This window comes from Acanthisitta chloris, unplaced genomic scaffold (assembly GCF_000695815.1).
Source record: "Acanthisitta chloris isolate BGI_N310 unplaced genomic scaffold, ASM69581v1 scaffold15352, whole genome shotgun sequence".
Taxonomy (NCBI): Eukaryota; Metazoa; Chordata; class Aves; order Passeriformes; family Acanthisittidae; genus Acanthisitta; species Acanthisitta chloris.
In genome coordinates, this window is record NW_008659510.1 from 137,197 (window position 1) to 160,863 (window position 23,667).

General features: G+C 46.2%; 1 protein-coding gene across 1 annotated transcript in view; it reads right to left on the minus strand.

Annotated features, from left to right (window-relative positions):
* The window catches only part of EXOC4 (exocyst complex component 4), a 180,041-nt gene that overhangs the window by 131,357 nt on the left and 25,017 nt on the right, over window positions 1-23,667 (minus strand). The window contains exon 6 of the mRNA XM_009069411.1: window positions 20,953-21,130. Coding sequence (XP_009067659.1) covers window positions 20,953-21,130 — 178 coding nt within the window. The remainder of the gene's footprint in view (window positions 1-20,952; window positions 21,131-23,667) is intronic.

Below are 23,667 nucleotides of genomic sequence, written 5' to 3' on the forward strand. Positions count from 1 at the left end.
GTGCTGTGGTGCCAAAAGCTACTGAGAGCATCCAGTGTGCTGCTTTCTGCTCCTGGACTTGAGCCCTGAGCTGCTCAGGGCCAGTTCAAGCCTTCTGCTCCCTCCCTCATGCTGCTCAATTGATGTGACCTGCACCTTCAGAACCTACAGACCCACTGCGACCAGTACAAACAGGAATACATCTGTCAGACACAAGTCCAAGCCTCCTTTTATACCTCAGCCCTGTGGGATCTGTGCAGGATGACAAAACATCACCAAGTGAGCACTTCATGCACCTCAGAGAGCAAATCCTAATCTGAGGGAACAGCAGCTGCACCTGAGATCAGCTCAAAGGCTCAATAAGGGAACCAGGACCAGAGACCTTTGCCTTGGATCATACAGACGCTGGGATCAGCTGCCAAGGAGTCATGGAATCATAGAACCATAGACTGTGAAGGGGTTGGAATGGAAATTAGAGATCATCCAGCCCCAGCCCCAACCCCTGCCCTGGGCAGGGACACCTCCCACCAGAGCAGGTTGCTCAAGGCTCATCCAACCTGGAATGAAACACTGCCAGGGTTGGGGCAGCCACAGCCTCCCTGGGCAACCTGGGACAGTGTCTCACCACCAGAACAGGGAAAACGTCTGCCTCATATATCATCTCAATTTCCTCTTCCAATTTATACCCATGAATAGGACACATCACCCACCAAAGGGATTTACCAACTCGTGTCAGGCTCTGGAAGGAGTAAAAGTGGAGTCAAAAGGGCAATCTGCTGTAGTTACAGCCAGTGTTGTTGCTTCTTTATGCACAAAAGGCTTTTAAACAGGTGTCACAGGAAGGGCTGTGATGGTGCCTTTAAAAAATCCTACATTTTCGAACTTCATATTTCATCTCCTCCATGGCAGAACTGACTTTCAGATCTCACACTGCACATTACAGACCCTGGCACCAACCAGCTCTGTTTAACAAGTCCCAGACCAACCCAAAACGTTCTCCTGACTCTTTAAACACACCTTAGCATTTGCTAATTGACCAAATCCTTGAAGAGCCAACCACACCTGAACCTGTGGCCCAGAAGCAAAGCACCTAACAGAGAGAAATGGCCCGGAAAATTAGTTGCATGAAGAGTTTGTACAAAAGAACAGCTAAATACCAGGGCAGACCCAGAGGTTTCTGTAGGAACAAGCCCAGTGCCACCAAGAGGTTGATGAAAGGGCACGTTCCCCTTTGACACCAGCCCAGCAGATACCAGTTCAAGCCCAGCTTTAAGGCCAGTGACATCTTTGAAATGACATCAGAACTACAGAACCTCTTTGTCAAACTGACAATGCCTATGGTTTGATATTCCTCCCCTTCCCAAATGGCTGTGGTGAGGAGCAGTGCTGGCAGCAGGCTGGTTTGGAGGCTTAAAATCATTCTGCAAGCCCTCAGCTCATCCCAGAATTATGTATTTCTGTAACCCTTCAGGCTCTTCCACATTATTCCAGGTATCCTGATGCCAGAGGGGGGAGCTCACAGCATAGACAAGATTCCCATTTTCAGGTTTGGGGGAAAAAACCAAAGTAAATTCCCAATTGTTTACAGCTGCTGTGCATGAGCCATGCCTGGTTTTTAAAGGATCCATCAGGATTGGTCCCTCCTGCCTTTTCTGCTGCTCTTAAAGGTGCAGCACCAGCACCAAAATGGCAAAGTTAAGCAGATTATAACATCTGGGAACATGCTCCATTCCAGCAGATCCCTGAATGCCTTTCTGCACCAGAGAACCTTTGCCTCCCCTTTCATCAGCTTATCAAATGAAGCTAAACAGTACCTAATGCACCTAATGATCCCAGGGACCTGGTAATGGGATTAGGAAAAACACCAGAATTAGGAGGAATGTGACCTTGTAGACATTTCTTACCCTGTGCTTTAAAGGGATCCAGTAGGAAGAATGAGATGAATTCCTACACAGGGACAAGGAATGGGCAGGGAGAGGCAAGAGACTTTCAATTCCCACTTAGGTATTATCTCTCCTCCTGTATTAATGGCAGGTAAAAAAGGCAACGGATAATCAGAATGAAATCAGGAAGAGAGATGGAAGAGGGAGGCTGGGAGAGCTGGGGGTGTTCACTTGAAGAAGAGAAGCTCCAGGAGACCTCAGAGCCCCTTTCAGTGCCTCAAGGGGCTCCAGGAGAGCTGCAGAGGGACTTGGGACAGGGGATGGAGGGACAGAACAGGGGAGAATAACCTTAAACAGAAGGAAAGTAGATTTAGATTAAAGATTAGGAAGAAACTCCTCCCTGGGAGGGCAACGAGGCTCTGGCACAGGTTGCCCAAAGCAGCTGTGGCTGCTCCATCCCTGGGAGTGTTCCAGGCCAGGTTGGATGGGGCTTGGAGCAGCCTGGGCTGGTGGGAGGTGTCCCTGCCCAGGGCAGGGGGTGGGACTGGATGGTCTTTAAGGTCCTTCCAATCCAAACCATTCTGGGACTTTATACAAGACAGAGCCTCCCCAAAGTCAGTCTGAAAGGCCTAACAAAAGCTGCTTTTAACCTTGCTGGGACACAGAGTGGGGTGTGAGTACACAAATGCTGCTGACAATCCTGGCAGGTGGTGTCAATCAGCTCTTCCAAGGATTCTGCACAGACACCTCAGGATGACCTACCTGAGGCCTCTGGCTCGAAAGCACTGAACCCTCAGCTTCATTTCCAAAGTGCTTCCCAGCCCTGAGAATACTCAGTGTCCTGTTAGGACACATTTGATTCGGCAAGTGTTCAAATTACCTTGGAGAAAATCTCTCCAGCAAGACCTGCACTCATTGCTTTTGTTTCCTCAGGATGTGTAAGTGCTTCTGGAATCACTCTGTGGCTCCCCATATCCAACCCACCTGTGCATGTCACTGCTTCCTTTGTAAAACCTGTTCTTTAGACTGCCAAAAGGAAGTGTAAATACAACAGGAATCCATTTTAAAGCTACAAGCCTGACAAAAAAAAACCCCACCTTTGTATTTTATCGGGTCTAAAGCAAACAATGCACTGATGCTGCTGCTCAGAAAGGAGCAGTGACATCTCCAGCCTTTTCCTGCCTCACTGTAAAACACTCCTCTCCATTCCTTGAGTTGCAGGATGTGAATTCATCCTTCTTTTCCCCCAACAGGAATCCCAGAGCTTGGTCCTTCCCACCGAAATTCCACCTCACACAAGCATCCTGAGGCTACTTCCATACAGACAATTTTTGATGATAACATTCTTTGCTTGCACTGCAATGGCACAAGAGGTGAGGATTGGTTTGAAAAGTGAAAGTGGTGCAATATATCACGTCAGCAAGTAATCCAGAGGATTTGAACTCAGGTTCCAGTTCTGGCTCAAATATCCCTGAATATTCATTTCTCTGGTGCATGGGATTGAGCAACAAAGACAGGGAATGGGATGGATTAGCCGAAACCAAATGACACTGTCTGGGACAGGAGCAAAAAGACACATTGCATTGTGTGCAACACCTCAACCCTCGGCACAGCCAAAGCTGAATCCTGCACTGCCACCAAACCCCATCCAGGTTCACACAAATCCCTGGGATGTGTGTGCCACTGGCAGGGGAATGCCACAGGGTGGAGCCAGGACAAAGCAGATGGGCTGCAGCAGCAATTCCTGCTCTCTGCCACTCTTCCCACCATCCAAGTGCTGCTTTCTCAGAAGAAAAGCTGCCACTGCCAATGCAAAGTGTCCTCTGAGATCCAACCACTCCTCCTGCACCAACTCCCTCCTGCTCCCAAACTTCAGCGATTGTCTCTATTTCCTCAGGACACTGCCCAGACTCTGCCCATCCTCTGCCCACCACAGCTACCAAAATAACCTTCCTGCAATGCCCTGGACCAGAAAAACCCCAAGGGAATGTCAGATCCAGCTCAGGGGATGAACTCACCAACCATCTCAAGCTCCTGGGTGCCCATTTTGATATCTATTGTGCTGTTATCTGCCATCCTGACCCAGTGATGCCACTGTAGAGGAGTTTGTGTCCAGCTGTGCCATGGTACATTTAACACAGATAAATATAACTCAGAAAGTCAATTACCACGTGGCTTCCAACCATGAACAAGAATTAGAAGACACAAAGAGACAAACCTGCATTAACTTGTCTCCATTTCAGATAATTACTTGTGAGGGTTTTAAGACATTTGTGACTCACAGGGGAATCTGTGGATTTACTGTCTTGTGCAATCTAATCGTGTTGGCAGCAGTGAGAGTTACCTATTTATTGGGGTGTGACACCAATCTATTTCCGTGGCTAAGAAAGCTGTTAGTTAAGAGTTCTCCTCCCTCCCCTTCCAGCAGGAACAGCTTCCAGTTCACAGAATCATTGCAAATGTGAAAAATAAAGGTTAAAAAAAAACCAGCAAGAGCCCACAGAAGTTGAGAGAGAAGGATGGAAGAAGCTCCTTTACTCAGCTGGACAATGCGGCAGGGAGATTTGTCACTGTATTTACAAGGGATAAAATGAGGAGGCTTAGGAGAGACCACACAGGGTGGAACAAAGCTCCTGGCCCAGGAATCCAAGATCCAGAGCATATATTCATTTATCTATCAGTCTGCAGCACAATCTGTTTCTTCCCCTTCTCAGGTCACATTCTTTGTCTCGAGCAGCACTTAGCAATCATTTTTGCTGGCTACCTGTTTAGTGACAAGTGTACCAGGGCTCTGAGCTTTGCTGGAGTCTCTCTCAGTATTGCCAAGATGCAAATCAAAATGCCATTGAGAACAGACACATCTATAACGAGGCAAAAAAAAAAAAAATCCAGGAGCACAGATATTCTACAAATGCAATGCCACCCAGGATGAGGTGGTAGGTGTGAGCAGGTTCCAGTCAAACAAAGCCAAGGCAACAGGCACATTTTAAACACACCCTGTGAGCACTTGCAAAGCTGCAGACACACAAATCACTGTCAGGCACGAGGCAGCAGCTCCTGATTCCCTTCCATTAGTCTGCTGCTCCTATCAGTCACAGATGGAGGGCTAATACAGACCTATATTTTCCAAAAGTTTAAATGCATCACAGTCCAGGTGTAAATAATTTATACATCACGGTGAGTAAGATGCTGCTGCAAAGCTGCAGTGAGGGTAAAGCTTTTAGGAGGAGGAGGAGGATGTGAGCACATCCACATAAACACACATAGCTTCCCACTGCCAGCTGAGAGTTCACAGGGAAACCACCACTCCCCCTCCCTCCTCCCCCAGACTCCCTTGATTTTAATATTGGTCCTTCAACCAAAAGCTCATTTTAATCCAATTTTAATGTCACTTGAATTCTTACAAATAAGGAGACCACACAGGGAGCTGATGATTTTCATTCTGGCACTTAAAGCAGAAGTGTGAAGTTAAATACAAGGCAAACCCTCCCCCTTGCCTTAATTCAACATTTAATTGCCAGGGCTTGTTCTTCCAGATCCCAGCCTAAAAGGTTTGTTCACAACTCCAACAAACAGGCAAAGTTCCAAAGCTTTGCTAACCCGGGAGCTGGTGGACTGGCTCTCTGGCATTTCACCCATCACTGGACTGTAACCCCAGGGATTTTCCAGGGATCACAGGATATTGGAAGAGACCTTAAGAGATCACCCAGAGCATCACCACACCTCAAAGGACCTGCCATGCTCCTATGCTTGACAGATGTCTGGAGGTTTAAGGAAGCTACACAACCTCAAGAGAACATCCCTAAGTCACTCCCTGCTTACACACACTGGCCATGAGGGCACACAAAGACAAGGAATGCTCAAGAATTCCTTGCCAGTCACTCTGTCCTTCCTACTGGATCATATCCTGGGAAACAAGTGATTCCACTCCTCTTTCCAACTCTCCTGATCTACCTGAAAGCAAAGGCCTCCTCAGCCTTCTTCTTCTGTGAGTGAACAGACTGTTCCTTTCTAACTCAAGTTGCCTAAATCCTTGATCACAGAATGGCTGAACAGTGAACATGGTGGTGGTGTTGGGCTGACAATTGGACTTGATGAGGTCTTTTCCAGCCTTAACAATTCTGTGACTCTATTAACATGGACCTGGGCACAGAGAGTTTTGTTCCAAGCAGATGCTCCTCCAGCCAACTGCAGACACACGAAAACTTAACAGCTACCCATTACCTGTCTCACAGCTGTGCTGATGACCCTTCTGCCACCCCTGGGAGTGTTCCAGGCCAGGCTGGATGGGGCTTGGAGCAGCCTGGGCTGGTGGGAGGTGTCCCTGCCATGGCATGGGGGTGGGACTGGATTATCTTGAAGGTCCCTTCCAAGCCAAAACACTCAATGACTTTATGTTCTTGGAGCAGGAAGAAACAAACTGCCACCTTCCCTTTCCATCCCACCCATTATTCACCATTCCTCCTTCTCTGTTCTCTTCCTAAGGGAAGCAAACCCAACTTTTCCTACCTCTCTTCCTTTGGCTCATTTAGCACCAAGGAAGCTCCTCAGTTTTATTTTCCCCCTCAAAACACACTTGGTAACTCATTGAAACCTCTCCAAGCCTCCTCAGCCCATTCTTGTCCCAAGTAACACAAGGGATGTCATGGCAGGAGTCAAAATTTACTGTCATCCTGCACAGACCTCTTTGAGGCCTACAATAATGCTGATCCCCACCACGAGGCTCATCACAAAACCAGACCTAACCTTTCTGTTTCCTATTATAATAATTGTTCATTGATTCTTACTTTCCATCTCCTGGTCAGTTTTTTGATCAATTAAAACAAAACAACCAACAAAACAAACCTGTTGAAAAACAAAACCATTTCAAGTGCACTGAGTCGGAGACTGAATAAATAAAGAAAACATTTCACAACAGCTAATTTTGCTGCTACATAAATAATTTGCAGGGTCTTTTGTCCATGCAAATAAGACATTGCTGCTTATTTTCCAGTCTGGAGGATTTCAGGAGAAGCTGCTGCTGCTCTTTCCTGGCATCTCAGGAACTTCATACTTCTCCCTCCTAAAAAAGTCCTCTGACATATTGCCTTGGAGCTCAAATTCATGTCTGAGCTCCTTCAAAAGCCTCCAGCTCTGCCTGGATGTCTCTATCATCAGAAGTGAGCTGCTGGGTAGCTTCCTTGTCTCCACTCCAGACTGGTTCCAGAGAAACCATTTAGCTTTCCTGTAATGTCTTCCTCCTTTAACACATAACCTTGTCCAGCTCTACAAACCCACCAGGCCTGCAGGGCTCTGCTTCAAGGGGCTCAAGAGGGACAAATGGATCTGATCCTTAAAACCCATTTCACTTCCCTCCTCCTGCCTCCTCTCAAAACTCTCATCAGCTTCTTAGGGCTTGATTTTACGTTGTTTGTGCCAAAGAAACACACTCCAACCTTGGCAAGTGTACTGTTTAGCTAGTTGATGTTTTTCTTTCTGCTCAAAGGAACATCATTCCCAGACTGAAAACCAGCAGCCAAGGAGGAGTTTTGCTTCCTTTCCCTGTTTAGGGTTTTGGAATTTAGCTTTTGCTTTACCTCCTTTGCTGTCCAACCTACAAGGATCATCTGTCCAACTCCTGTCCCAGCCCAGGACACCTCAACAATCCACCTGGGAGCACTAGTCAAACACTCCTGGAGCTCTGTCAGCCTTGGGGCTGTGCCCACTGCCCTGGGAGCTGTTCAGTGCCCAAACACCTCTGGGGGAAGAGCCTTGTCCTGATATCCAACCTGACCCTCCCCTGACACAGCTCCATGCCATTAAATTTCCTCTCCCAGCCACAACACCTGCAGATAGCCTGCACCTTCTCCAGCACAGTGGGTTTGGCTCTGGCCCCCTCTACTCTGATTTTTTCCCCCACTAGACAGAGGAGTTCTTTAAATAAAGCCCTGTTCCCCCACCTCCCACCAAAAGTCTGTCTTCCATGCCTAGTCTGCAAACAGCTTTACAGATTTCCACTGACATTTGTCATCTCACCACCTTTGCACAAAGCACTCTGCAATTTAGCTTTCCCCATCACAAGGGAATCCAACCACCTCCTTTTCCTTTGGTTTTAGGTTTATTTGTTATCTACTTTTCATTCAGCTGCTTCATCTTTAATTTTCATGTAATTTCATACCTCCTCCTTCTCGCAATATGTTGTTGTTTGCAAGTGATTTGCTCACTGATGGGCACAGGTAGATGGCAAATATTTACTTTACTCCCCGAGACAAATATTTGACATCTATCACCACCCAAGTTTGCAGACAGATAAGAAAACAGTCCCTCCTGAAGGATCCTGACAACAGGATGAATCCACATAATATCCTGTTCATCCACCTCTGACTGAAGAGCCATCAGGTGCTTTAGACATTTTCATTTGTAAAGGTATAACTAGGGAAAACATTTTGTCACTGTTACTACCTTTCAGAGCACAGATTTAAGTTACACTTGCACAAAGGGCCCATTATTAATTTTCTCCCCTCTAAGAAAAAAAAAAATCAACCACTTGCTCTCTCTAAAAAATAATCAGCAAAAAAATCTCTTTTACTGTGTGCCCTTAATCTGTTGGGTCACTGAGTTGCCTTATATTTTATTAGCAAGAAGCTGTCTCATGCCTCCTCTAATTGCCTCCCACATTCTGCAGCAGGTTTGCTGCAAAAATGTTCCACTTCAATCAAACTGTCTCAACTCAGAGCATGCCCCTAGTCAGCTCTTTGAGCTGAAGTGCCTTAAACATCAATGTCATCACACCTGAGCAACCTTTGGGCTCCAAAAGTCTTCCCTTTTTGAAGGGAAAGCACACTGGTTTAGAATAGCAGACTGGATTTAAGAGAAGAGAAAAAAAACAACACAACCAAAACCCCAAAACCTTTGTAACTTGTTCCAGAACGATCTTTTATTTACTTCGAGTTTGGGTATGGTTTGGGTTGGAAGGACCTTAAGACCATCCAGTCCCAGCCCCTGCCCGGGGCAGGGACACCTCCCACCTGTCCTACCATCCAACCTGGCCTGGAACACTCCCAGGGATGGAGCAGCCATAGCTGCTCTGGGCACCCTGTGCCAGTGCCTCAGCACCTCCCAGCCAGGAATTCTTTCCCAATATCCCATCTAACCTGCTCTCTGGCAGTGTGAAGCCATTCCCTCTGTCCTGTCCTGTCACTCCTGTAAACAGTCACTCTCCATCTTCCTTGCAGGCTTCTTCAGGCACTGGAAGGGGCAACTAGGTCACCCCAAAGCTTCTTTTCTCCAAGCTAAACCATCCCCAAGTCTCTCAGCCTTTCCTCAGAGCAGAGCTGCCCCATCCCTCTCATCACCTTGGTGGCCTCCTCTGAACTCCCTCAAACAGATCCTCACCCAGGTGCAGCACCAGCACTTGGCCTTGTCGAACCTCACCAGATTCCCATGGGTCACTTCTGGAGCTTGTCCAGGTCCCTCTGGATAGCTCTGTCATCCACATGTGTCACCTGTACCACTCAGCTTGGTGCACTTGCTGTTACACCACCTTGGGTGTTTCTCTTCTTGCTCTTTCCTTGTCTGTTTAGGTTTCAGGCAGGACTCTGACTTCTTGGGAATCTGTTCAGGAATTTGGCTTCAATGGGAGCTTCAGCCTGATGAGGATAATGCATGAACACAGCACACAAATTCCTGGAGCAGTCAGATGCCTATTAGATGTCTTAAAAAGATGTCATTTCCCCATTTTCCCTTCATGCTAACACAGGCAGAGCTGAAAGCACAGGAGGAAATGTTGCTACCCACTCCCATATGGAAACAATACAGCACTGACACAGGTGTCTGGCTCCATTAGTATATCCAACCCCTCCAATCTTCGAGCAATGACATTTTTAATCCCCAATGTGACAGAATTTGTTAAGCAGATAATGAACTGTTATCCCCAGATCATCCCATTTGCAAGGTGACAAACAGCAGAATATAAATGACAACTTTATTCCTTCTCCTCATAAGCCCAGAAGTGGCTGAGATATTCAACACCCAAAACTCCCTGGAGCTACTCTGAACCTTGGGAGATTCAGGCTGGGCTATTTCCCACTACCAATATGGAAATGAGCTTCAATCAACTTCTGGAAAAGGCTGAACCTTTGCTAAAATATTCCCCTCATCGTGCAGGGTGCTGGGCAAGCCTGGCCAGGAGCCAGCACAGCACTTAGGCACTCACACAGGCCTTAAAACGTGGGGAGGGTCCCAGTCAGGCCACCCTGGTAATTGATCTTCTGGATCAGGGCCAAAGTACTCACCAGGTTGTAGATCAAAGCTCCCTGACAGCCCTGACACCTCCAAAAGTGAACATTGACCCAGCAGCATCCTCACAGCCTCTTCCCAACCACCAGGTAAATTCCCAACTATTAGCTCAACCCTAGGAATGAAACATTTCACAAGAATCCATTCCAATTCCAACAAATTATGGACATGGATTAATCACTGATCTCTGCAACTCACAACCTGCAAATAAATCTCCATCTCAAAATGCTCCTTTTGCCTTGAAGTCTGCACAAGGTTTTTACTGATCTCACCATGAGTACAGTGAATTTTTTTGCTGTTTTGCTTTCAGTCAAGGGTTTGGAGAAGAACCTCGAGATGGAATATTCCATTTAGCTCATAATATAATGGGTTTTTAAGCAAAAATAAAGCAGCTCCTCCTGCTGTGCTGAAAACAAAGCCAAGCAAGAGACAGCAGTGCACCAAATGACCTTAATAAAATGACAACTCCACGAACAAGAGTATCAAACCTCTTCAAATCAGGCTACAGCCAAGATTTTAAATGATCTTCCAGATCGCAGGAAGCACAAAACCTTCTCAGAGCAAATTACTTTCAATCCTTCACAACTGTGTTCAGCAAAGGAAATCATCCCCAACGCAAAAAATCAATAGGCAGTGCTGCAGACAATAATGCAGCAGTAAGGAAGGAGCAGGACAGTAAATTCAGGGAAGATAGGAGCTGAGGGAATGAAGAAAACAAGTGAGCTAAGCAACAGAACAGCTACACAACCGTCCCTGCATCCATGTGACACTCAAAAACCACAGGGCCATTTGCTTCATCAGCCACAAGGTATGAGAAGGATCTGCTGTTGGCTCCTATTCAACCTGCCACCAGTTACAGCACACAGCAAATGATCCACTCACCATGACAATAAAGACCTCTCAAAAGGCAGCAAATGACCTTGGAGATAAATCTCATAATCTCCTTCTCATCTGTACCCCCAGAATCCCTTCAGTCATGTGTTTGATGTTGGGATTTTCATTCACATGACTTTGCAGCCAATGTCAAAATGTGTTTAGGAGGAAATCATTCTGCTTCTGCTGCTTCACAGATTCATAGAATGTTAAGGGGTTGGGATGGAGCTCAGAGATGATCCAGCCCCAACCCCCTGTCCTGGGCAGGGACACCTCCCACCAGAGCAGGTTGCTCAAGGCTCATCCAACCTGGAATGAAACACTGCCAGGGTTGGGGCAGCCACAGCCTCCCTGGGCAACCTGGGACAGTGTCTCACCACCCTCACAGCAAAAACATCTTCCTGATATCTAATCTCAATTTCCCTCTTCCCATTTCTCCCCATTGCTCCTTGTCCTGTCCCTGCAGCTCCTACCCAAGAGTCCCTCTGCAGCTTCCCTGGAGCCCCTTCAGCTTCTGGCAGGTTGCTCTGAGCTCTCCACACAACCTTCTCCAGGCTGAGCAGCCTCTGCTGTTGGAGCACAGAACACAATTTTACCCTGTCTAGGCAAAAATAACATCTGGCTAGTGCTGAGCAAATACAGCACAGAGAAAGGAGAGGGAGCAGAGCCGTAACAGCAGATACGAAGCACAAGCAACAAAGAACATTGCTCAGACTCAGTCTCTGAAGAATATTTAAACCAAAGAACATTATGCTGAAAGAAGCATTGCTAAGGAAAGTGGGATTTGGGAATACAAGGATCAAATTCTAACCTGCTTTATACAACCTGCAATCTCAGAGAATGTAAAGGAATCCCACAGGTTGCCACTAAGGGAAGATTCACTGAACAAATGCCTACAAATCACATCTTCTCATCTGCATACACTGAAGGATCTGTTGCACAGAGGTCACAGAATCAATCACAGAATCACAGCCTGGTTTGGGTTAGAAGGGACCTTAAAGAACACCTAGTTCCAACCTCCTGCCACGCAGAGGTTTTACTCACCCTCCCACATTGCTCTGAAAGACTAAGGTTTGGAAGTCACCAATTAATAATTAGCATCAGCATAAAGAGAATCAGTTTCTCCTTCAAGCAAAGCATTAACGACTTGCTGAAGTGACAGTTCTGTCTTGTACCTCCTGCTCCAAGCCTTTTCCAAAAGAGGCTCAAGACAGGAGGCTCAGCAAGGCCACAAAACCACCTCTCCTGTCTATTAAAAATCACCAAAACCTTCACTAAATGTTTTTTTTTCTTGGAGGTTTCCCCTCCTTTAAAACCCTGCGATTATAATACAAAATGAGATCTGGGATTTCCAAAAGAATCTCAAGTAATTAGCTGTCCAATTCCCGTTAGATTGCCAAGGGAGTTAGATCCTAAATGCTTTGGGCTCTTTTGGAAAAGCCCATCCAACACAGAATTCAGAGGATGGCTCAGTAGGAACTACAGAAAACAAGCACAGTTGAGCACTTTCAGAGCTATTTTACAGCACTTTACAGGCTTCAGTCAGTACTGCACTGGGAATACTGGGCACTACCACCAAATTTTCCACTAGGAAGGCTTTGGGAAACAACATTTCACCCACAGCCACGGGAAGGAGTGATCAGCCACACTGGAACACACGAAATAAGAGGCCAAACTCAAAATAAGAGGCAATAAAAGCATCAGACCCACAGCCCCTGAGCTGAGCAATCATGGATTACTCCTTCTCCTCTCCTACTGCTGCTCTTTGATGAGCTTTTCCAAGCAAATGCAAAGCAGAGGGAGTCCAGCTTTTATTAGTGAAAAGAAAGAATTAACAATGCAACACATTTGATTCTCATTTGAATCAGTTTCCAGCTCACAGCTTCACCCCAACAGCCACACATTGCTTCAGCCCTTCTGCAGTAAAGGAAGACCCCAAAGAGCTTTACAAGGCACTTAATTACATCCCAACAGCAGAAGGACTGTGTACAGGCCATGTTTAATTATCTAATTCCCTCGTGTTCTCCTTTTCTCAGGTGAAAAAGGGTTTCCACGGCTCCTGGCATGGATACTGTGTTTTTCCAGCCATTTGCTTACAAGCAACAATGAGTATCTTGATTTTGGAATAAATCCTGCTGTTATTTGTGCATATATAGTCTATATTTTAATAGATATGGCTCTTCCTCTGCTAGAATCAGAGAATCACAGCCTGGTTTGGCTGGGAAGGGACTTTAGAGATCTTGTTCCACCCCCTGCCCTGGGCAGAGACACCTTCCACCAGCCCAAGTGGCTCCAAGCCCCATCTAACCTGGCCTGGAACACTTCCAAATTGCTATTTTAGTTCTGATTTTTTGAAATACCCTTTAAAAAAAAAGGATGAAATCAGAACTTTTACAGCAGAGAAATAAACCTCAGCCCATTTCAGAGACTGCCTATGTCACACCAGTGCTGTTAAGCACATGACATCAGCACTTCCCACGAGGAAAGTACAACAGAACAGAGGGATGAAATAAATGGCAAGTCAGATTTTCCATTTCGGTCCCCAGAACAGAGGGAAAACAGCTTCTCCCAAGCTTCTTTCTGACAGATCAATTGGGCTTTAAGTGCGTGTTTAGCTGTCCAAAGCTGCTGACTCACAGTGCCATTACCAGAGCACTGCTGAGCAGAACAGAAGGATTTGGGGGTGGAAGGAGTTGGCTGTTCCCAACATAAACTGGGAGCTCGTCATCTCCTTCAAAACACGCAGGATTGGAGCTCTCCAGCCTCTCTCAGCCCAGGGATGGCCAGTGAATCATCAGACACTTGCTGAGGGGTTTGTACATACACATTTACACATTATATATAGAAGTAGAAACCTTTTGTAGCTAAAACTTGGTGGAAATCTGGTCCAGGAGAAATTGCTGAGGCCAAAAATAAATGTCATTAAAAATAAAGACAGAGGCTGATTATAGGCTTAAATACTTTCACACCACATCCTGCCAGTCATGGACATGTCCTGAAGAATCACAGTCCAACTCTGGTGGTTATTACCTATCAGCAATGTTCACACTGTCCACTGGAACTTTTATACACACATAAACTCAAAGACGTATCACTTAAAAATGACTGAAAACTACTGGCAAAATTCCTAAATAAACCCACTTCAAAAGGAGCTGCTCAGCACAGCCATAAAAAAAGGTACAAAATCAAACATCACAGGCTGCAAATGCAGGTTGGATGTGGCTTGGAGCAGCCTGGGCTGCTCCCTACCCACAGCAAGGAGCTGGGACTAGATTTGAGGTCCCTTCCAACCCTGCCTTTAATGCTCCAGGGATAGAGTGGGAATCAGCTCAGCACATCAACAGGGAGGAGGTTTTATAGGCCTATAAAACAGGTCTACAAATGCTGATGAACTACCTGGAGTATCTCCTCATTCCAGCTGACAGCAGGGATGAAGTGCAGAGGACACCGATAGTAACCAGAGAGGAAAAGAAAAAGCACATCAGAGCTAACAAAACTGTTTAAGAAGCAAGAGGAATGGCTAAAGATACTGCACATATCTGCAGCAAAGTTTCCTTTTCTTCTCTATCATCCCATTCACACTCAGTTCCAAGAGGATGGAGGCTAAAAAGCACTGAACAGTCTGGAATTCTGCATGCTTAGTTCAGAATATCCATCCTCCTGTTGGAAGTTTGATACCCATCAGGTGTGACTGACACGACACATCTCTCTAGTCCTCTCTGGAATCTTCCAACTTGGCTTCCAATGGGATCCTTGGGGAAAAGGCTGACAAAACTCTGTACTTCCAAGCTGTATAAATTCAAACCATTTGACTAAGGCCTCAGAGTCACAAGGCCCAGGTTTCATGCCAAACACTGCAGTAGGGAACGTGTCATTCCCAATCCAGCATTCCCAACCTTCCCCTCAGCCTAACACCTCCCAGAGCTGAATTCTACTTTCACAACTACACTAAACAGCTTTGGCAAGTCATTTCCTGATGAGGCTCTTCACAAGAATTTGGGCACCTTTTCCAGCACCTCCAACACATGGTTAAGGAGATGCTTTTACCTCGTGTGGATTTAGCTACTTAAATAGGCATAGCACACGGTTAAGGAGATGCTTTTACCTCATGTGGATTTAGCTACTTAAATAGGCATAAACTCCAAAAACCCTTTCAAACTTTAAGATAACTTTTTAAATATGCCCAACCAGCAAAAGGAAAATCCACCTGAAATGAAGAGCCCTCAAGGTACAAAGCAACTTGATGCTCTGCAGCAGAGACACAAGAAGAAGAGATTTCTTTTTCCTTGCACCTATTTCCTTAAATGAGTTAATGTGTGACCTCCTCTGCACTGAGCTCACTCAGGCACTGCCCAAACAAGGCATTTTATTCAGGGCTTTATTTCTCTGAACTGTAGGGGAAATGCTGGTGTTGAGGAGAGGCATTGGATCGACAGCTCTGGGATAAAAATGACTCTGGAAACAGAAGCTGTTAAGGCAACAGCATTGGAGGAAACTTGTGCTGTGTCACCCTGCTAATAGAATGCAATATATAATGCACCACAGTTCAGTTAGCAAAGACTATTCCTGGGAAAGACAATAATCCCATGTTTGCAGCCAGCTCAGCTCTGGAGCTCATCCAGGTACCTGTTACCACAGCAATTCCGTTCATTTGAAACACACTTGAGCCAGAATCATCCAGTTAAAGAGAAAACAGATCAATCCTGAGCATTTCTGCCTCACCTTCTGTGTTTTTAGAAGGGCAGGATGTCTCTGCTGCCTCCTCTGCCCTTCCAGCTGTACAGCCCAGTGCCATGAGCTCTCTCTGTGCTTCCTGACACTTCCACCTTGACCAAGGTGATTTCCACCATCCCTAACTCCAAGTGCATCTCCTTAAGAGCATAAGAAAGGTATCAATGTATTTGCTGTTTGAAAATGTAAGGAGATTTAAATTATTAGATAGGTTGGAGCAAAGCTGTGAAACATTTTACCAGAGAGGAGAGGGAGGCCACTACACACCTTGTGGCAAGGCCAAAAGTTAAAGGAACACCTTCCTGCCAAATCTTGGCCCTTCCTAGATCCAGAAAGATGAGAGTGTTCCTGGACCATAAACTTCCACAGATATTCCCATGCTCTTGGCAGTATCTGTTTGAGGAATAAAGGTTCTGTACCATTGTGCTGGATTCACTCCTGCATGCTCTGAGCTCACTTCAAATAACAGAGGGGGGAAAAGTGACAGGTGACCTATTCTCATTGTTTCAACTGATTTTTAAACATCAGCATTCTGGAGCAGAATTCTCTCTCTCTTCTGCAAGAGACTGAGTGAAACTACTTTGTCAAAAGCTGCAGACAAATCACTTTTATGACCATTGTCCTCTCAGCTCCAGGAGATGAGCATTAATGAGACAAACCAGTCAGGAGTCCAAGGGCATCAGTTCCACACACTTAAGACCATTTGAAACAAACCACAAAGACTTGTCAGACACTATTCTGAGGACAACCACAAGCCCACTAAATTTCTGTGAAGAGACTTGCTGAAAAACAGCAATCCTTTAGGTTCAAAATATTACCTGTGAACTTCCCAAATGCAACAGCAATTTCAGATATTGCTCTGACATTTCCACCAGGATTTATGGCACATTAACACTAACAGCTCTCATCTAAGGAGCTTATTTTACTTTACAAGTATTAACTCTGTCATAAAGAGTTCGTTCAGCCTTTAAATGCAAAGGTTCAGAGCAGTCAGACCTGTGCTGAGCCACTCAGGGCAAGAGCAAACACTATTTGGGTTGTCCATGAGGAGGTTCCTTGTGGTGCTGCTCTGTGGAGCAGCTTCAGCTGATGGAACTGCAGCTGTCAGGATAAACCCTTCCCTTGCCTTCTCTCACTCACTCCTGTGCCAACCCTGACACAGTTCAGGGACCTGAGCAAGCAGGAAACTCAGCCAGCAGCAAACACTTGGCCAAACCAATGGAATGGAGCTGAACTATAGAATCATAGAATTTAGGGGTTGGAATGGACCTGACAGATCCTCCAGCCCCAACCCCTGCCCTGGGCAGGGACACCTCCCACCAGAGCAGGTTGCTCAAGGCTCCTCCAACCTGGAATGAAACACTGCCAGGGTTGGGGCACCCACAGCCTCCCTGGGCAACCTGGGCCAGTGTCTCACCACCCTCACAGGGAAAACCTTTTTTTTTTTTTTTTTTTCAAAGGAGCTGAGAACCAAGTCGTGTGTTATCCCTGCAGCTCCTGACCTCTGCACACCTGAGTAACTGAGCAGTAAAGGCTGCTCAGCTCCACTGCCTCTCCCCTGCTCACCTGTTTGTCAGAGAGGACCAACATTTTATGCCATTAATTCACTTAACTATCACAGGGTGACTCAGGTGACAGCAGCAGAGACCTGAAATCTACCTCCAGCTGCTCCAGCAGGACTCCTGAGGAGCTGTGACACAGCAAAGACAATCCAAGTGCAGCTTTTCTCCCAGATCACTCACACTGCTGACCACGAGCTCTGGTTGGGAGCTGCAGAATTATCCCATTTCCCCAGTCCCTCCCTCAGTGCCATTCCTCTTTATAAGGAAGGGCTGCCCAGGGAGGTGGTGGATTCACTATCCCTGGAGGTTTTCAAGCTGAGACTGGATGTGGCACTTAGTGCCATGGTCTAGTGACCACGGTAGGATTGGACTCCATCTTGGAGGTCTCTTCCAACCTGGTTGAATCTATGATTCTCTGAAGGATGTAAGGATGGTGAAGCATCACAAGCTGAGAAGCTCCTCAGTCAACAGTGTCTGATATCTGCAGCTCTGCAGCAGCAGAACAGGAGTGTGTGGGTAGAGTTCAGCCTTCAGTATCTCTTGCTCCACTTTCCTTATGGTTTCAGCAATGTTTAGGCTGCTAAATGACACCATTTTTGGAAAACACACGAATGCATTAGACAGAAAAACCCCAAAAAAGGCAACTAATGGTTGTCAGTGTCATCTCAGTAGATAGACCACCAGAGAGCTTGCTAAAGATACGTGTCCTGGAGAATACATGTGATTTCCCTCTCTTCTGCAGAAGCCAGAAAACAAGTATAGACTACTCAAAAAGCTAAGAACCATCAAGTACAAATTCCACCACTACAAAAGGAGGTAAGATCTCTTCCTTGGAGGCAAACAGCTCCAGCCCAAGCTCATCATGTTATCACATGGAGAGGCCTCTGGTAGCTCCTCCAGCAGCAGGTGCTGCAGTGAGACACGAGAGTGATCTCCACGGCACTACAAAGGTGACAGTGCTCAAGCAGCTGAATGAACCATGCCAAAACCCCCAGAATTCCCTCAGTGCATTATCCTCAGGAAACTATTCCTGCCACTATGCTGCTGCTGTAACAGAGCTCACAGTCCTCTCCAGCCAAGCACTTGGTCTTACAGTACTGAGGTTGTTCAGGAGGATATTCCACCCACTCCTACACTGCAGAGCTAAATCAGCTCCACACACAAAATGCCAAGTTTAAATTTAAACAAGTTCCCCCTCCCTCTCCCATTGATACAGCAAAACCACCACAGGCTACACTGGCTGTGGCACAAGGAAATAACTTCAAACTGTGTTTTCCTGACCCAAGCTCTAATGTTTTGACAAACTGCTTTTGCTGTTTGTTTGTTTCTAGCACTCCAGTACCCAGCTCCAAAAGGTCACTCTGTCTTCTCTATTATTCTTCCACTCCCAGAGAAGGTCAGAAATGTATAATATCTGGATGTTTGTATCTAAACACTGCCCAGTGCTGTGCCACCTCTAACACCACAGAGCTTGGTGCAGTTATTAGGAAGCTTTAGAAGAGCAGCTACAAAAACAAGCTGCTGAAAACAACTCATTTCCCCACAAAAGACAATTTGCAGCCCACCACGAGCTCCCATTATGTCGTGCACAACTGGAGAGAGATCCTTGCTGTAATGTGCTCCCCATGCAGAGATGCACAATGTGCACACACAAAACCAGGATCCATGTGAAGTGGAGTCATGTGACCCTGTTCTGGTGTGATGACTCAATTCCATTCATCAGGATCTGAAGGAACTGCTTTGCTTCCCTGATGCACTTCACTTCCTTTACATTTTCAGCCTCCTCCAGCAGCAGGAACAAAACAAAAATGTACCAAGAAAACCTGATTTTCTGCTCCTGCTGCAAACATCAGACTCCCCTCAAAAAAACTACCCTCATTCAGAAAAGCAGGATGGAAATAATTTAGCCTTTGGGATCAAAGGTTTTCTTACAATGGAAAGCAAAGAAATTTAACCTACTTCCTTTAAAGTGAAGTATAAACACCCACAAGTTCCTGAACAAAGAAAGGGAATATTTTCTCCTTTCCATGTCACTCAATGCTCATCTCTTACCCTAAACCAGCAAGAGATTATGGATCTTATAGTGCTGCTTTGAAAGCTCTTGCAAAGCTCTTTTCTGGCTCCCTCTGACACCCAACACTGATGAAACCTTTCCAAGTGGGTTGGTACATTTTTCCTGGCACACATTTTATAGTAGATTTGGTCACATATTGTCTCCCCAACACAGAAAGCACTTTGACTCACTCCCTAAACATACACACCTACTCGGGCTTCTTATTTAAGCTCTCCTGAGGTTGTTCTGGAATAGCCCAGTATAAACCACCCCAAATTTCACCACTCACAAGGCCTGAAACCATCCCAACCTCTCCCTGACAAGGGCAGTATTCAGCTTTGTCCTCCTGCTCCACTGAAGGTAAAACCTTGGAGGATTCTTACTCCCAAGGCTTTGTCCTCCTGGAGCCAAATCTGCAGAACTCAAAGGTGTTCTAGACCTCATGGATGACAGGAAGATGCCTGGAGGCATCCCAGGCCAAACCCATTCCTCATGTCCTTAAATTTAACCCTATCCTTTAATGGGGCTTCAGCCTTGTGACATCCTTGCTTAGAATGATGAACTTCTGGCTGGACACTCCCAACCCAATTTTTAAAAGAACAGTAGTGAAAGGAGGTGAAAAATTTGTATCATGGAGAAAACTGATCAAGATTTCTTTAATAATAACTTCTCCAGAAGGATAAATACGTGGGCAAGGAGTCAGTGAGAGGACTGAAGGCTCATACCTCACATTCACCATGTCCCAGAAGGATCTAAATTCACACCATGCACACAGTTGGCTATTTGTGTAGGCCAAAAACCTGCAGCACTGCACAGTCAAACAAGTCTTTAGAGCAACAGCTACATAACAGTCCTACAATGAAAAAGTGTGTTAGGGTAGGAGGCAGAGAGCATTTTCCATCAGGAGCCCAGAGGTGGAATGACCATCATCAATCTTGCCACCTCTTGTAACTAACTCCAAGCTCATTGCTTTGACCTCCTCTATCAAACCCTAGGTGAGGTCTCTATCTGGGCACTACCTAGGAAGGCAATTCCAACAGAAATAAATAAGATATGCACGTGTGAGCTCACAGGAAGGATGAGACCTGTGACAGATGAGAGCTCTGCTACCTGTGAGAGGCTCAGAGACCAGAACAAAGCCTAAGCAAGGTACAGCTTTAGCATCTCACGGTTCAGAAGAAGAATCAAGGGAGAATTTCCTACAAACATGCTGGCAGCAGGTGTCTCAGCTGCCTAGAACTGAGCCATGATGACAAGAGGAGACAAGCCATTAGAGCTGTGACACTTTATAAGACAGGAATGACATGGTAAGACAGAACAAAAATGTCACTGTTTGAAAGCTGCTGATAAATCACTTGCTAGGCACAAGGAATCAACCTTTCCATACACCACAAGGATGAATCCACTGAAAATTTTTTTTTCTGCTGATATTTAAGCTCTCTGGAGTTTAACAGCCTGTTATAAATGTGGCCACTTACCAAAAATCAAGAGAAATTGCAGCACTGCTGTCTCTTGAGCATGACAGGTGTTCTCTGGTATTTTGGCTAGAAAAGCTGTTCCAAGCTGAAAATGTGCCCACCTGAAGGATTCTTACCTGCAAGACATCCTGGATCTTCACCCACACATCAACCATGTCATAGAGCTTGATGTCACCATCATACTGGCTGCAGGGAGAGGCCACTGTTTGCTGCAGGTGTCCCAGGACCACCGAGTGTGCAGCAGCCACAGCGTTGAACTTGTCGAAGAGAAGCTCCAGCAGTTCCAGCAGTAACCTGCAAACCACCAAAACAACCTCTGCTCAGCTCCCAGGAGACTCCACACACTCAGAGCAGCAGCCAGGAGACTGACTTTATATGTCCTGTGTGCAAGCTGAGAGGTCACCTGGCTCCAAACCCTCTCTGGTGACTTATTTTTGGCTGGTTTTGGCTCAGGATTGGCACCAAAATACTCCTGAGGATCTTTCCCCTCACTCCCTCCTCTCTACCAGCATTACTCACTTTTTAGGTGTCCTACTTGGGGCTAAGGGAAGACAAAAGTATTAGTAACTGTACAGTAACTCCACTGTAGTACCATATTAGAGACCACTGTAAAACCCCAGAGGGAGTCGCAGACAGGGAAGGAGATAACCTGTTTATCCCCCAGGAGAAAGGAAGAGCCTCAAGGCAATGAAAACCGACTTATCCACACAAATAGAACAGAAGAAATTAATTTTGAGTTATTAAATTAGTACAAGAGGTTTTAAACAACCCAAAAGATCAGAAAGCTAAAATATCGAGCCTCATCAAGTGAGTCAGTTACTACAACTTCACTACTATATTTACTACAGCTGTAATCTCATCTCAGTGTACAGCACTTAACCTGCTCCTGTGGCTTCCTTGCTGCCCAATTAATGCAATTAAAGTACCTTTGCAAAGCCCTAAGTAGTTTGGGATAAGGCAATGACATCAGAGTTGTTATTATCTAAGAGAAGAAAAAAAAGCTGCTGGAGTTCAATGGCGTTTAATGAGCAACTCAAGTACACTCATAACCCCAACAAAATGTGAAGATAACACTTCCCAAATCCATATGTCAGGCACTGCTATCTCTGACAGACAAGCTCCATCACATTTCACTGCAGCAGCTCCGGAGCCACCACATGCTTTGGTGTCTGCCCAGCAGGAGCTGCAATCTCCAGAGCAGGACACGAGATCTGCAGCAGAACTGGAGCTGCTCCCACTCCTCAGCCACCACTCTTCAGTCTTCACAGAATCACAGAGTGGTTTGAGTTGGAAGGACCTTCAAGATCACCTAGCTCCAACCCCCTGCCAGGGACACCTTCCTCTAGCCCAGGCTGCTCCAAGCCCCATCCAACCTGGCCTGGAACACTCCCAGGGATGGAGCAGCCACAGCTGCTCTGGGCACCCTGTGCCAGTGTCTCAGCACCTCCCAGCCAGGAATTCCTTCCCAATCTCCCACCTGTCCCTGCCCTCTGGCAGTGGGAAGCCATTCCCTGTGTCCTGCCCCTCCATCCCTTGTCCCAAGTCCCTCTCAGCTCTCCTGGAGCCCCTTGAGGCACTGGAAGGGGCTCTGAGGTCTCCCTGGAGCTTCTCTTCTCCAGGTGGACACCCCCAGCTCTCCCAGCCTGGCTCCAGGGCAGAGCTGCTCCAGCCCCATGAACTCATTCATGGCTTGCTCAATTCAGCACAGAGAGCTACTGGAACTAAGACACATACTTAGACAAAACCCAGGAAACTGTTGTATATATTGAGTTTCTTCATGTTTAAGAACAGCAACAAATGCCCAAACAACCTTGGCTGAAATGCCCAAAAAGATAACATTATGGGAGTAAATTAATTATCTACCACTGAGAAAATTTATCAGCACAAGCTCAACTTCTACCAACACCCCACTGCAAATGAAAACGTGGTTATCTCTATACCTCCTCATTGCCTCAGGAAAGGACAATTTTGCAGAACTGAACTAGCTGGAGAGTTTGACAAATTCATTTTCCTTGTCCCTAGGTGAGCCTGACCTCATATTATCAACTTGTTTGTGGAGTCACTGCTAAAATCATGCTGCACTGAACAGAGTAATTTGGTTTTCAGTTCCAGTGTCTCCCTATTCCCAAGTTACAGGCTGACAGACATGAAACCCCCTGATCTACCTGCTGGTATTGGAACTACCACCACATCACACTTTCCATTCTCCACTGACATGGTATTTCCACATCTCCCTGTTTGCAGATTAGCCACCATCTCTTATCTTAATTTCCTTCTCTAACAGTCCTATAAATCTGTCAGGTCCTTTCTGAAACAAGGTGACCTGGAAGGGACCCAATGAGACAAAGCCCATCAAACAATCTGCCCTAGATTTTATGCAGATGTGGCTGCAGCACGGAGTGACCTCAGCTGAGCACGTACAGGGAGTGACAGGAGAGTGGCTCAGGCAATTTGTCACAGCCACCTCATAACCCCTTCATGAGAGAGGGGGGAAATGTGTGCAGAGACAGTGTCACACACCCAGAAGCAACTCCCATTGTCCAGGCAGTGATGGGAATGAGCTGATGCAGAGTGACTGCTGACACCTGAGTCAGGTCACTAATGGCAAGCAGCAATAATGTCCTAACCCTGGTCAGAGTGGTGCTGGGGACATCATTCTTGCATTTACTATAGAGCCTTGAGGCAAAAAGTCCAAAGTCCTTTATGAATGTGCAGGGAAAAGCACATTGAATCCATGTGATAGGATTGAGGAGCAGAACAGTCAAAACACCACTGGACTCAGGGTTCAATGTCTCCCTACCAAAACATCCCATGAATCTCTTCCTCAAGCA